Source organism: Dermacentor silvarum, chromosome 7 (genome assembly GCF_013339745.2).
Source record: "Dermacentor silvarum isolate Dsil-2018 chromosome 7, BIME_Dsil_1.4, whole genome shotgun sequence".
Classification (NCBI taxonomy): domain Eukaryota; kingdom Metazoa; phylum Arthropoda; class Arachnida; order Ixodida; family Ixodidae; genus Dermacentor; species Dermacentor silvarum.
Genome location: NC_051160.1, coordinates 74537752 through 74553382, shown reverse-complemented (window position 1 = coordinate 74553382; position 15631 = coordinate 74537752). Strand labels below are relative to the sequence as shown.

General features: G+C 42.6%; 1 protein-coding gene across 1 annotated transcript; it reads right to left on the bottom strand.

The window, feature by feature from the left end:
- Window positions 1-1598: 1598 nt before the first annotated feature.
- Window positions 1599-15603, bottom strand: LOC119458978 (aspartic protease 4-like). The gene is made up of 7 exons (XM_037720828.2): window positions 15418-15603; window positions 12973-13060; window positions 11604-11724; window positions 7662-8082; window positions 6582-6726; window positions 4338-4436; window positions 1599-1847 (listed from the first exon to the last, which is right to left on the bottom strand). Exons 1-7 carry the CDS (start codon window positions 15483-15485, stop codon window positions 1677-1679), a joined length of 1113 nt encoding a protein of 370 aa, XP_037576756.2. The 5' UTR covers window positions 15486-15603; the 3' UTR covers window positions 1599-1676.
- Window positions 15604-15631: the final 28 nt, after the last annotated feature.

The following is a 15631-nucleotide window of genomic DNA, read 5'->3' as shown; positions in this document are numbered from 1 at the left end:
TGTGCGCGTGTATGCGGGTATGTTTTTGTGCTTTAATATGTTTTACCATAATGAGTAGTGTTACGTTCGCTACTTCGTGCAATGTGAAGTGAACCGGTGGGATGCCGGTTCTCCTTTAGTTATTTGTTACCTTGTGAGGCATTTCATATAATCTCTTAAAAAGTAGTAAACAGACGTTTCTAATTTAATCCATAATCAACGCACGCATATAGTAAATTTTTAGGGAATCACCCTTATTACGCCCCCTATTAGCTCGAAATATGAATTCGTAGAGAAAGCTAGTTTTCTCAGGACACCACAGAAGAGGGATGTAACGTTTTCGAACGTTTCCTTATGGGCGCACTAACAGCCTAATTGTAAAACGCAGTGCATGGACAACCTATTAGATTCGTCTTGTTAAATGCTTAAGCAGGATAGTGCGAGAAATGTTTCTTAGTCCCCTGGATGCACCCAGGCGTATCGGAGCGTTCTCGCTCGTTATGCCAAACCACCCTTAACGCATACCACTGCGACTAAATTGCTTATCAAGTCACCTACTCCGACAAAAAAATGTCGCTTGCTGTTCACTGTTAGCTACGCTTGCACACAAATAACTCCATATAGAGATGCAAACATAGCCAACCTCCAATAGCATTATCAGCTGGAAGCAGTGACCATTTCTTAACATTCATGGCACGCATACCACGCCGTTGAATGCCTGCGCGTTGAACCCTTCAGTTAATAAGCATGTGAACATATTCTATCTCAGATGCACGAATGCGTAACTTTACATTCACAGCTCAAAAGAATGGTGCGGTGAGCGAATTGGCGCCGTTGAATCTTTGTGTAGCATATGACTTCTGAGCTATAAGGAAAGATTCGGCAGCAGAGCCGCTATAGTTCAAGCGACAATCAGTCAGGAGAGCTTCTCCTGTGGAGCTATGAAACTGAAGTGGTTACACAGAATAAAGTTGGACGCACCATAAAGCTCTTCGAAACCGACTTTGCAGTGGTTAACAGCTTCCGCTGCCTTCCACGCCTGCTCCTCGCGCGCATCGGGCCAGAGCTCACACCGCGGACGTTAGTGCCACTGGACAACTCGGCTAATTGGCTGAATGAGGAAAATAAAGGCGCTCGAACCGCGAAAGCTCCGCGATAGCAAACCAGGGATCGGGGGGGGGGGGGGGGGGGGGGCGCTTAGAGATGATAGCGTTGAGCTGCTAAGCACCATGTCGGGTGCTTCATTCCCGGCCACGGATACCGCATTTCAATGCGAGCTGACTGCAAAATGGGTGGCTTCCATGGCATTGCGTGCACGGTAAAGAATCCCAGCGGGTTGAAACTCCGGCGTGCCTCATTATGAGATTGGGATATTAGCACGTAAGACTCCGGAATTTAACGATGAAATACAAATTAAGGAACCCGTTAGTAACCTTCGTTTTGCCTGAATTTAAACTCCATAGCGATATATATTTTTCTGTCTTCGAGGCAACGTCCTGGGCGTGCCACAAAATATCATTATCTCGCTGAAAAGGGAGAAAAACACAGCACACTGGAAACACGAGCTTTTCAATATATTTATTGTCATTGTCTCGCGATCCTGCGCCAAGATTTTTGTCATAAAATTGATCGATGAATTCGACATATCTCTGAGGGGAATACCGAAGGACGTAAGTATCCACGGATGAGAGAAGAGTTCAGCGGGCGTCGGCAAACCCAACTTGTCCGTAGCCCGAGCCGCTCGTCGGCCACTCGAGCACGGTGTACACGCGCCTCAAGAACACGTGACCAAGATGCCATGTGACGTCTCCCTTTTCGACGGCCTCGATGAAACCACTGTAGCAGCGCTTGCCGTTGGCGGTGTCGCGCTGCGGGAAACACAAGGATAACGAATCGCTGATACACATGAGTCATCTCAAAATATCCAGCTGCCTGTCAGAGTGCGCACACGCTGACCAGAGGAAGCGGATGATTCTGACATGTGGTTATTATTTCTCAAGGTTTTTTTTTTACCGAGTAGTGTAGTATAGTTATTTAGCCTTCTCGTGTTCAAGATTAAACTTTCACCGCCAATACAGAGGCGGCTTCGCAAAGCACGCTCAAGTAGCGGGCACTGTCGTTGCGAAACATGAACAATTGAACTTCTAGAGATGTGCTGGTTAACGTCGTTGTCTTCTACGGAATTATGTAGGGTATACAACAAACGCTACCTGTATATTCTCAATGCAACAATTACAGCCAGTCAAGTGCACCATTCATTTTGGAAAGCGATTACCTTTCTTGTAGCGTTAGGCTTTACGCTTACATTGACAGTCATCGTCAGTTGTTCCAGCAAGAAGTTCCTTGCTTTTTTTTTACTACGCGGCTAGATGCAAATGAGAATGAACCGAGCTTCTATTGAAATATTCCATGGGGTCTGAAGCCGGCTGTAAATGTGTTGCTTTGTTATAGCTATAATGCAAAACGCGTAATAACAAATAAAAAGAAAATAAAAATGGGACACCACAGTCACTTTGTATGGCACTGATGGCAGCAGCAGTTTCTGGGATGACCGTGGATAGTCAAAAGCATCTCCAACACATCAACGGGTCCCTCGCGAGGCTACAAAGCTTATTTTCTTATAAACTGAAAGTTGCGAAGCAGCATTTAGAGAACGTATTGCAGAGCGATGCTTTCAAGCTGGTTTAACATTAGAGCAGATAGCAGAAAACGAAATAGGGTTTCTTTATTTAGTCAGGAGTCAAGCTTCAGTGCCAATATTGACACTTTCCCTCTGCCTCGACTAGAGTTTGTGATAGTCGTTTGTGCTAGACGTTTTCTATAGGTTTGTGCTGTCCTGATTCATTCCCTTGCCTTCTCCCATACCGGAGTTGAGGGACCTCCTTACATTGACGCCAGGAGACCCGCCTATATTTTTTTTCTGTCTTTTTAACTGCACTAAACACTTTTGGTGGTCGTTTTGGGCGTTTTTTACTCACTAATAATACCTAAGTCACGTGGCCTAATGAATGGCTTTGGAACCAATCCGTCGCAGTCCAACAGAGAGGTAGGTGTCTATGCATGTGAAATCTATTACGCTATGGCGTTTTAAGTGCCGAAACCATAATCTGATTATCAGGCACGGCGTAGTAGGGGACTCCGCAATAATTTGGACCACCTGTGGTTCTTTAACGTGCACCTAAATGCGAAACACGGGTGTTTTCGCATTTGGCCCCCATCGAAATGCGGCCGCCGTGGCCGGGATTCGATCACGCGACCTCGTGCTCAGCAGCGCAACACCATAGCCACTGAGCAAGCGCAGCGGATCTGTGAAATATATTCTCACGCATTAAGCAGGGCTCCTTTACTGAGAAGTGTACAAGAGCTTTCAATTGGAATTTGACCGGTTTATGCGTCCTGCAGGGGTTTAGAACTTGGCAGATATGATAGTCATCATATCGTAACGATGATGATATGCGTCAAATGTGATCCACGCTTAACATTGTACGTTATAAATATTCAAATGTGGGGAGATACTTTTTAACATCAACTTAAACAGTTGCTTTAACTCGGCGGTTACTCACTGCACTTAGCTAAACGTCCTAACTTATGTAAAACCTCAAATGCACCCAGCTTATTAAAAAACATCTACGGCAATGAAATGCAAATTTGAGCTCCGGGTTTTTTTCTTTTCAGAAACAAAAAGTACCCTTAATTATGACCTAATTCGCAGTCATCTAACGTACCTCATATCATCTTGGGGTGATACAGACCTTTCTAATTTATCGACGATTCAGCACATGCAGAACTAAGCCTTTTGATTTGAAACCATCAGTGCTTGACGAACCAGCGCTTTTACATTGTTTCGGCAAGATCGGGTGGTAGAAATTGCTACCCCGTGTAAATCACAACTTGTATTTTTTTATACAGCTCTGTCGACCTCTAAATTAAATACGCTATCAGATTCGCCTGTATATGCATTTTTAATAAAACTCGAGCTCACAACGGTAAAGAAACTGCACCATTCTCGGCTCTCTACTTTCTGGAATTACATACCCTTTTTTATTTAGACTCTTTTCGTCTTTACGAGTATTGCAGAAAGTATTCATCTCGTTTTACTTGATACACGTTGACAACTATTCCCAAATATTCTGACTGTATTTTTATTACTATAGATTCGTAAAATACACTTGTGTAACGATTATTGTATATTACTGTATTTGTAACAGCTGGTTCAAGGGATCACTTATGAAATAGTTCTTTTTTTAAATAGTGTTGAAAGCTTTGCTTCTGTACGTGTATTGGGTACGTACTGTACGGATTGGGTGCCGTTCTTTGCAAGTTGTCCAAATTATTTAGAAAGAAAAATAAATCCTTACCTGAACCACATAGTGCTCCGGCTTCAGGACGAAGGTTCGTGTCCCAATGGTGAATTTGATGTCGTTCAACTGTCTGATGCTGTCGCAGTTGAGCATCCACTGCAGAGATGTGCAATATTTGAGTCATATGACAGAATGTAAACCTAACCTTCTTTCGTATTCTCTGACGCACAAGCATTAAACCCAGGATAATATCGTTAATTTAAAGCATCGCCATGAAGCATGTAATCTTGCATTCATTATTGTGTAATGAAGATGTTATGATCTGTTGGCTTGGTATTTAGACCGAATTATTAGAAATACATGTTTTAAGCAACCATAGACATAGCCTACCTAAGGGATATGATATTTCTTAGGTGACCAAATTGGATGGTGGTCCAAAATAGTGACGCCACGCATACCACGAAGACTGTCGACGGTGGTGCTCAATACGTGCTATGCGCAATATGCCTAGCGCTGCCAGTCGCGCGGCAACTTTGCGTGTATTCCCAGGCTTCTTTCACGCTCGCAAAAAAAAAAAAAAAACTTTCGTGTAGCACGTATTGAGCAACAGAAAGTTGCATCGGGAGTTTTTCATGCAGCTCTACAATTTTCTCATCGACACTTTTCTTCTAATTACAATATTTGAGAAGTTGAATAGCTAAGACTTATGTAATTAACCGGAATGCACAAAGCAATCTGAGTATGTCCAAGCGACGGAAAACAACATTACCTTGGTTGGGTCCAGCTACGTGGCTATTGCATATTTTAATGTCTTGGTTCATGATAGTTAGGAGGCAATGTATATTCTAATATATTGGGAACATCACGGCGGCCAGTGGTCCCAGTAGCACATATCGGCCCACATTTTAAAGATACGCTATTTCCGGGATCGGCCCGCGATAAGAGGCTAGAAACATACGGGATAAAGAAAAGTGCTGGTAAATAGCTAAGCAGGAGTGTGTCTTTGAAATATAAGATACACGTAGCCCTAGTCATCCAGTTAACTTATGAGACAGGTGTAATCGAGATCGCTGATTTCTGCGTTTCGGACTTTTTTACTCCTGCACCCTCAATTTCTGTATGAACCGGTTGCGAGTGACACATCTGCAAGTGGCTGTGGAGGTGTGTAAAGAAGTCATTGTGAATAATTCAACGTCAAAAGAGTGCCGATCCAGTACATAACCACGGGATTATGCGTCGTTTCATGGCAGAATGTTCTGGTGTTAATTTCGTTGGTATTTTGCCTAGACATTCGTTGCCCCCCCCCGTATTCCTCCCTTTTTTTTGCTTGAGAAGGTGACGCTGGTTGGAATCGCACAGCTCCTTATTCGGAGTTGCCACGTTCATGCCAGGTTTTCGCAGAATCTTCTTTAGGCAAGTCGTTTTTGAATCGACGAACTTTCGATGCGCAGTATTGTGCAACGAAAAAGGAGAGGCTTGGCTAAACCTTCAGGCTTTAGCACTACATGGCAGGCACCTGCGATTGGTATGTGCTGTGCAAAGGGGACTCATCCAAATCGCATGTGAATTTGTGGTTGGCTTAGGACTACCACCATCATCCGCACTCTCGCTTTCTTCCTTTTCTCTTGCTTCTTTTTTTTTCCTGCGTCCAGAGCAGTAAGCCAAACAAGCTCCCCCGGCCTACCTTTCTGTTTTTCTAAAATAAAAAAAATTAAAAAAAATGTTCGCTCATTCTTGTAGCGGGAATCCCTCGAAGGTGAACGGTGCAGTCAGCAGGGTTTGCAAAAGCCAGACGTGTTCGTTCCGATTGATCCTAGGGACGGCTTCTAGACACTGCTCCGATTTCTCTCCTCGCACTACTGTGTCTGGACACGAGCGAGAGACGACAGACTGTGATATGGCTCTTGGATGTTTTTATTGGCAATTTCTATGCAAGCGATATAACAATGGAAACTGAATAACTCTGCCGAGAGACGAAAATGCATATGTGACTGAAAAAAAATAGAGGCGTATTTGAGAATGGAAATGTAATGCTTTCACCCACAGCGTAAGGATATTCATTACTTTAACAGTTTTCTGAAAGATCGTGCCTAAAATTTCAAAAGTACATTTTCTTACTAGAATCATAGGCGACATGTGACTGAATAAATGATCATTGCAAATCTCGGAGATTTATTCTATATTTGATGCGCCTATTTCACCTCTTTCGTGCATAGCCTAAAAGATGAACATTTTCATAAACAAATTTTTAGAGCTATAAGAACATGAAGCATTTATAGGTAGTATATGAAGCTGCCTTACCTCTCCGCTGTCAACCTTTATGGCTCCGATGTCAGTGTTGATGCGCTGTATTTCGATCGGTGGGCCTCCTATGTAAGGGTCGGCTGGAGCTGGCCTGGCGATGCATCCCGTGAAGCAGTAGTGGCCGTATTGCCCCATTTCGATTCTTTACAGGGTGAGTACAAAGAACCACATGTAAAGATTTTGTAAGCATGGAACAATTGACATTGGCCGCCCTCATTCGGATTAGCGCGGAATGCAAACGCGATAATGTACTTAGGTTCCAGATAAAGCTGAAAATATGAGATATATTACCACAAATGTCATCTCACTGAAAAAACAAAAAACGGAAAGAACCGAGGCTGTTGCTTGCTTGTCTCGAAGTTTGATGTAGAATACTGGGTCTGCCATTATTGATTGCGTGTTAAATTCCTCCCAACCATTGCCGGCGTCGCTTGCAGAAAATAAAATACGGTGCTGTGATGAAGTTCTGAGAAATGACTTGGGCGAAATGAGGGTTACATGTGTCTCAAGCAAAAAGGGGCCGCATACAAATTTGGCCCAAATATTGCGCGGCACTGAATGGAATGTAAATTGAGCTTATTAGCAGGCGTCGAAATTCTGCATCTGCATCAGGTTGCTCGAATATAGATACAGAAAGGGAACTCGAAAGCAACACACTGACAACGGGCTCGTAGATACAAAGCAGTACATTAGCATGAAGAGAAAAGCGGCTAAGCCGACACAGAAAGTCTGCATCGTTGACAACCAAAACCTTTTTTGTGACTCCTCACAAAAAAAAGAAGTGTTTGGCTTATCTCAATATGGGCTAAATACTCTCGTCTAGGGGCTTTCGGCCGAGCACGTGCTTCAAGTTTACAAGGTTATTCTAATGCGAGCATGAAATGACATAGGTAACCTTAAGGGTTTATTCGCGTATGGCCAAACGTAAATCAGGCATACGATAACTTATGCTGTCCTTTATCCTTGCCCTTGCTCAGTAGCGTACAAGCGAGCGAGTGCAAGAACACTTCCACAGTTTTAAATGTGCGATTCTTTCCATAGAGGTATATGTTACAATTGAGGAAGGTAACCACTCACGCATCCAGCTGGAAATTCCAGTACGTGCCGAGGGCCGGGAAAAAGGTCAGTGGCTCCTCGTACCGCTCGCTGTTGGCACCCCCGAATAGCGCCTCCCCGTCAACCGCGTCGTCGCGACTAAAGTACAAGCCAAGCCACGGCTCCGCGAGGAGGTGCTCGCGCACCAGAGTGCCGAAGAAGGAGAGAGGACCCTGTTCAAGTCCTAGAACTGCGTTGGATGGCGTGCCCCAGAAGATGTCCTTCTGACCCGTGTAGTCACCGATACGGAGGAACGGCATCCGTGGCACGGTGACGCCGGCCACTTGCTGGCGGTCCCAGGACGCCGTGCCGTGCACTGTGCCGTTTCCCACCGGCGCGGAGGCGACGTCCATGCCGTCCACGTGGGTGAAAGAACCGCGTGGGTCGTACTTGTTGCGACCACCTGCGCGCATTGCGAGCATAGGTACGGTTCAGTATTCTTTTGGAGTACCTGTAGTCTACTAATTTTATTTCCAAAAAATGCAACAAGATCACTGAAACGAGGAAAAAAGAAGAAGGAACGGCCGTCTGGTTGGACAATGCAACAAATCGTGGCTACAATGTTGCTACACCATCACAGATTGTTGCTGCTGTGCGTGAGTGGCCACCCTCGATAACAGATTGACAGCCCGTGTGAGAGGCGCACGTATGATTATTAAGACTTTAGAACTTTAGAGATGCACTTGATAGCATAGTACCTAATGCATGGTTTTTCGCACTAATGAAATGTGTAGTTTCACTACCCTACTGGTTTTCTTTTCGGACAGCAAATTAACTACTTTATTTGATTAGTGCGTATTGCTTTTTTATCGCACGAAGCTTAAGAAGATAACTTGCTCCGGACCTACTTCAACACTATGTAATTTGTGTGTGTGGGGGTTAGATTTTTATTTGCACAGTGTTATGAGTTTATGTTCCACGACGCACGTGTGCGCATGGCATGCATTTCAGCTTCACTACGGAATATATATTCCCTCTTTCTGCGAAATGTGTGCCAGTGAATGAGACATTACGATGAGGACGAGAGCTTAGGGAATTTATTGTTGCCGCACCAGAACAGAAGTTCTCTCAGCCTGTGCGAAACAAATATCACAGTTTCGCTACGAAGGCAGAGCAGTGAATGTGATAGCAACATGTTAGAATATTTCATGAAGTCAAAGACTCGTACCTGTAGTGGTAATATTAATTGAAGGGAACGTATGCTGACTAAGTAAAACGAACTGTTGTGCTAGGGGTCCTCTGTTTGAATCCTGCAATCGGTAAATTTCATGTATGTTTATTAATTAAATCCAACGTGTTTCTTAGCGACTTTACCACCACCTTTCAGGGTCAGGTATGCTTCAAACCTCTTTCCTTCGCTGATGCCGAAGGTAGCGAACTGCCACGCCAATAAAACTACATCATTTGTAGGTTTAGGATATCTTATCGTTTCGCACTTTTAATATTGAAGTCTGAGAAGATTTAATATAAAAGGCATGTGCTATCGGTGTTTTGTTTTATAACCTTTGTGCGCTGCCATTCCCAAAATTATGAGGAATAAATGTGTCAAGAATGTAAGACCTGAGCTGAGCAACTCTGGAGATAGAATGGTGTGGCGATATAACCCGCGTATACCGCAATGTTATATACCGTACATATTTATTTATTTTAAATAATACTGCGAACACGCAGGATCCAAGCAGAATGAGCACAATGCGCCGAATAATTCACAGAATTGTTTCAGCGAATTCATAACATAATACATAACCTCTTCCTGCTTTTTAATGTTTGTTTTTGTATGAGGTTCGCACACTATGGAAGCGTAATCGAGTTTTGGCCTAATTAAGGATCAGTAAGAGAGCAGATTACCACTCGACTGAACAACTTTAAGCTTATGGTGTAGAAGGCATAGTTTCCGGAAAGTGGAAGAGCAGATGTTGTTTATGTGCATGTTCCAAGATAAGTTACTTGTTATTGTACGTAAATATTTATAGCTGGCTATTTCAGTGAGTGTGATGATTCCTGTTCGTATCTATATTCCAAGAAAACTTCCTTGTGCGTTGTTGTGAGATAGACAAACTTATTGCATTAAGAAGCATTCCCCATCGCTCACACCATTTTCAGACATTACCCAAGTTAGCATTAAGGTCACACTAGTCACTGTTGCATATCATTTCTCTAAATAAAACACCATGGTTGGCAAACAATCGAATGTGTACTTGGGGATCAACCACATTGACAATGTCGTTTATACAGGGTGATTATTTTTATTTCAGTTTTATGTAATATTTAAAAATAGCCTGTTCCAGATAACATAATTCCATCCCTTGAGCGGGATTATTCAGAGAGGTGGACATTACTTGCACGAGAAATCGAAACAGGTATTAAATTGATTACCGAAAATCCAATAATTATCTTTTGAAAAAAAAAACTTTAGGAAGCATGTTGAAATTTACAAATTGTAGCCGGTGAGTTGTCAAGGCGTATCCACTTGAAATTAATTTTCAGAATGACGCCAGTTTGGAGTTATGCGCCATCAAATTTGCCGTAAAAAAGCAAACATTTTTAACAAAACGCTCTTTTATGCATTGAAGTCCAAAAGTAACTCCAACGCTAATGTATTTCGTTCCCCACTGGAGAGCTAATATCTCGAAACTGGTCTCATGCTAGAAATTGATTTCCAGTTGATATGCCTTGCATGCTCACCGGATACAATTCGTAAATTGCAATATCTGCTGTAATGTAATAAATTAAGAAGTTAACTAGTGTGTTTGTTCAATTAGTTAAATATGCAGTTCCATTTCCTGTGCTAGTAATGCTCGTCTCTTCGAATAATCCAGCTCAAGAGAAAAAATTACGCTATCTGCCACAAGAAATTTTTAAAAAATCACATAAAACCTAAAAATGACCACTCTGTGTGAAAAAGAACAAGTCGTGGCCAGAGCACACTCGCTTGCGGAATACCATAGGCAACTGGAAGGCAACCAGAGCATTGTTCTCCGACTTGAACGTATCACTTGCGATTATTCAGATAAGCTGTTATTCAGGAAATTATTTCTATTATGCCTATTAGCCGAAGGGTTATAATAAATTTTTTTGAGGATAACTGTATCTAGGAATACTACATTAATTTCACTGTTAGCATCACGACAAGCTGCAAAGGTATGAACTATAGTAGCCAATTGAGTCGTAGCAGAAAATTATTTTCGAAAGCCACTTTGATGATTCGTTAAAATTGAGTGTTCTCACAAGAACTCTTTCAATTTATGAGCCAGTGTGTGACCGATAAGCTTATAACACGACGATGTTACGGAGATCGGGTGGTAATCTTGTAATATAGACGGTCAGCTTTCTTAAATATCGGCACAACTCGCGCTGGTCTCCAGTCATCTGGCACTTCCGCTGACACCAAAGAGACATGAAAAATAATACCCGAGTATTTTGCTACAGACGCTCTAAAGCAACGAGGAGGTATGTTGGGGATGTACCTAAATATTAACGCATGTATATATTACATATATTCATGCATTTACCAAAATATATACGGAACCTCACGGCGCCACCGATGGTGACGACGACGGCAAAAAATCGCTTGGAGTTTTCATATAATTGCTCGCGAAATAATAGAACAAAAGCAGAAACAGTCTCGCGGTATCAAAAGCAGCGCACGTTTTTTTTTTCTTTCGTACGTCGATTTGGCGAATGCGTTCGCATTTTGGCATTTTTCTGCAATTATTAATGAATAATACGAAATAGCCTTTTCGTGTCTCTGTGAGGTCATTGTTCTTCGGTAGGTAATACGGGGGAGGGGGCAGCGTTGGTGGCGCGTCAGAGGATAACTAGTTCTAATCTAAGTTTCCATTGGTATGGAGTTAATGCCAGTAGTAATAACTGTTCTTTGTACCATGTAGGATAAGGGCATAGCGTTCAACGAGATCTACTCACGGCACAATTCTAGATCCACTTTGCAGTTTGTAGATAGCACCCAGCTGGCGCCAGCCGTATCAAAGGCTGCTTTGAAGGATTGCCACGGAGAGCCAATGTTTAGGTCACAGAAGTACTGTAGCTGCATAGAGAAGTTTAAGAAAACGGTGGGCGAAAAAAAAAAAAAGCCTATGAATTTCGCTACCTCTACATGGTGCCAATGCATGCTGCAATTACATGCTGTGGTAAAAATAAATCAACTTCAACTTCAATTGACGTGCAGTTGACATAGTGATGCTGGACATGTATGTATTACTTTTTTCACAGCACTTTACTTCAAGAACACTTTTTTTCGGGCTTTAAAAGCAATTAAATACTTTCGTAGTGTTTTGCCGAATCATTAGCGATAACGATCTACAAAAAAAAAAAGGACACGGAGACACTAACGGCACAGGCGCTAACTTTCAACTAATGTTTAATGCCAGATGACCTGAATGTACGCACGAAAACAGGTGGAATTATGCAAGGAGGCCGACGCACTGGCTGCCATCAGTGGGCAGCCAGTGCGTCGGCCTCCTTGCTCCTCGATGTCGCAGGGCGCTGGTTGCCTGTTTCTGGGTGACGGAACCAGAATGTTCCTTCGAGGGTTGCGGCTTTGGGCTCGCCGCACCCTCCCAGTTTTGGATTGACGCGCTCTGTTGCCAAATTGTGTCGTGCCACAATTCCTGGGGTAAACATATTTTACTAGACCCAAAGCTAATATGGCTTGTACAGACCAGCTGGCTTCAATTTCCCGATTACGATGAGCCCGCTGAAAGTGAAAATTTTAAAATTGCCTAATGAATTTTTATTAGGCAGCGACTAATTACCATGTATCCCCGGTCGCCTCATAGTTGCCACCACTGATGACATGCATTTGATGGAACCAGCTTTTTATATCGAAACCCCTAATTTTAAATATAACTTACAGTCTTCAGAAGGAAACCCCCTGTATATAATTTCTCATCAGGCACAAGATAAAGTTTGGTGGATTAGTACTTGAACGTATGACTTACCTTTCATTTGTCAAAATAAAATAATTTCCTATCTTGCTCGTGTGGTAATTGCGGTGCTCGGCTGTGCTGTTTGCATTTTATATTCCCTCATCCGTGCAAGTAACCCCGATTGTCAGTTCGCGACTCGATATGCGTGCCTCTGCTGCAGCGTACTGGAGGGGTCTATGACCCGGGGCCTCCATATTCTGACTCTTAGAGCCCACAGCAGGACGAGGAGTGTCCTTGCCTTGTTGCACTTTACGAATTATTGTATCATGAATTTATTGCTCCACAAGACATTGAGCTTCGCTACTCATTCTAGGCTTTGTACAGAAAGTTATCTTTCAGGGGCTTACGTTGTTGTAGTTTGTAAGCGGCACCGCTAATATCCCAATGCCGGGAATCGCATTTCCGCCTCTTCCTTCGGTTTGACGCAAGCAGGGGCTGCACACAAATAAAACGATTTCGTAAGACTTATGATGAATATCACCATAATGCTGTGCACTGATATGGCTACAAATTCTGCTGCATGAATAGGCCGCCGTCTTAACCTGTTTATTTTATCTGGCTTCCAGGACCCAAGAGGGGCATCACTTGCAGCAGCGAATGCTCTACAAGAACGCTTGTGTACCTACAGCGTCGAGCAACGTTGGCAGAGATATTTAAAGTAATACAGAAGCTCAGAAATTTGCATGAAATGAAGTCCTAAACAAATACTAAGAATCGTGTAAAGAAAACTGCAGCAAAATTGAGCAAGAAAAAAAGCATTGGCTAAAGCGGACGTGAATGGTTCTTTTCACGAACATGGGTGAGAGGAAACTTTATTTGAAGTTTATAATGCAGACTATTCTCATGCAGAGATCTATAGATAACCTCTAGAACGTCTCACCGACAATGACGACCCCCCGCTTAGAACTCCCACATAACCTTTCCAGACAAGTCTGCACTGTTGAGATTCGATAAATGCTTTAGCAGTAATTTTTTTCAATCATATATGGCGCACAGGTGAAGAACATATTTCATATAAATTCATCTTTAGTAAAAAGAAATGTCTCGTATTTTCTTATTAGCGTTAGAGTATTATTCGTCGACCACATTTTCTTAAAAAAGACCACTGAAGAAGAAATGTGACATGCTTGTGTGAATACATGCAATTGAACGCTTCGTGGTATCCATCGGCATGTTTACAAAATCTGAGCTCCATCGAGCAAAGGTGAACTTCTACCACAACATTGTTCCCGTATTTACTTAGCATCTCTTTAATAACAAAACTTCCTCGCGTCGTCAGATGACATTCCATGTCATAAAACCCACTGAGATGCGTACACTGAAGCTATAGGACTAACCGCACCAAGAGTCACTCTTACAAAACATACTTTTGCCGGTGAGTTAATGTCACTATTTGCCCAAAGTACACACTTTACGATGTGTCGTCGCACTGTATTTATTAAAACTCCATACACTGCAGAAGAAGCTGGCATTCATAAAAATGAAAATAGCGTAAGAAATGATTTAGCCGCGTTATAGGCAAAAAAAAAAAGACGAGCTAACAGCAAAATAGGGACTTTTATGGATCAGAAGTTGGCGCACAGCAAAATGATATGCCTGGAGCCAACGTTTGGACAAATGGACACTCTTCCTCAGACTCAAGAAGCTTGAAGTCTTAAACGTTTATGCCGGTATTCGGTCGTTTCTAAAATTGAAGAATCTCCACAACACTAATGTGTCTACGACCTTACAATCGTTAGTTTTTTTATTGTAAATGCACCGCTGATATAGATAAAATGTTTTATTTGACTTCAAAAATGTACAAAAAATACGAACTGGCAAGCATACAACACAAAGCGAGGGGGCAATAATTTTTGTGGAAGGAGAACTGACATTTTATCCCTATTTGAAAAGCTGCGAAGGCTACATGGGTACCTAGCCCTTTGCCTTGAATTCCGTTTGCTTTTGCTGCTTCGTCCCATGCTTATGAGATTTTTCGCAGCATTACATATCCATAAAAGTTCAGAGTACATGCGGTATAAAAACTTTACACTTGGGGGTTTTTAACTAAATTTTCTTGCTATGATTCCCATTGTATCACCTAAAATAACGACTCTGTACTCTTTCTGTGCTGGTTTGAGGCAGCGTAACGTGATTTAAGGATGCAATCATTGACTGAAGTAACATAGGGCGATTACAATGAAACAAATCCTTTTGCTTGAATATATTCGTTTCTCGTCACCCGTTGCACAGTACAAGTGGATTCTTGTGATCGGGAGCAAGAGCAGTAACCAAAAATGAAACTAAATTGTTGCTGTATGCTGGCCTTGGTTTCTTAATGGGAAGCTGCCGTCCTGTGATTTAAGTTACATCTATCAAAACTAGGTATTTTTACGCTGGAAAATGTGAAAAGTATCTTATAGCGGCGCCTGCAAGTCAGAATTTAACTCAGCAGCTTCATAACAATATTTATACTTGGCAACAAGATATCATACCTTGTAAAGGATAAATAGTATAATGGCAAATTACGTCAAGAAATGCAAAGCGAGCCACATTTTTTTATACATATGAGGTATATGAGGATATGATATTGAAAAAAAAAATTGTGCTCCTTAAACAAGGAAGAGGACCGGAGACAAATAGTTGCGAACAGTGCAGCTTCGAGCATAAACCACCAAACTATACGACCTAACGAGCAGATGTCACTGTAATAGAAGCCACCGCTGCCCCAGGCAATGACCTTGAAAGCTAGCACTCAGGAATATCTGTTATTCTGAGATAGCAAACTATCATAAAAGTCAAAGGCGATGTACCTGCTCGCCTTAGAGATGCAGAAGCATAGGAGTCCTACGAACGTTGTTGACAAGAGGTGGTTCAGCATCGCAGCGGCTGTGTTCGTGTCCCGCGTCTAGAAGCCACGACTGCGCAACCTGTTTACCTCTGTTGCTTACTGTCTCTTTTCGCTCTTCGTGGTGTTGCTTGACCACGCAAGAAAAACCCTAAACAGCCGTCTCGCGTTATCCGCCC

What these genes read in the sequence shown, in the direction of transcription:
- LOC119458978 (XM_037720828.2), bottom strand. Translation starts at nt 15,485, where the DNA reads ATGCTGAACCACCTCTTGTCAACAACGTTCGTAGGACTCCTATGCTTC. An exon ending in TGCATCTCTAAGGCGAGCAG is followed by an intron (nt 13,061 to 15,417) that starts GTACATCGCCTT and finishes ATTTGTGTGCAG; the next exon opens with CCCCTGCTTGCGTCAAACCG. An exon ending in TAAAGGTTGACAGCGGAGAG is followed by an intron (nt 4,437 to 6,581) that starts GTAAGGCAGCTT and finishes ACATCTCTGCAG; the next exon opens with TGGATGCTCAACTGCGACAG.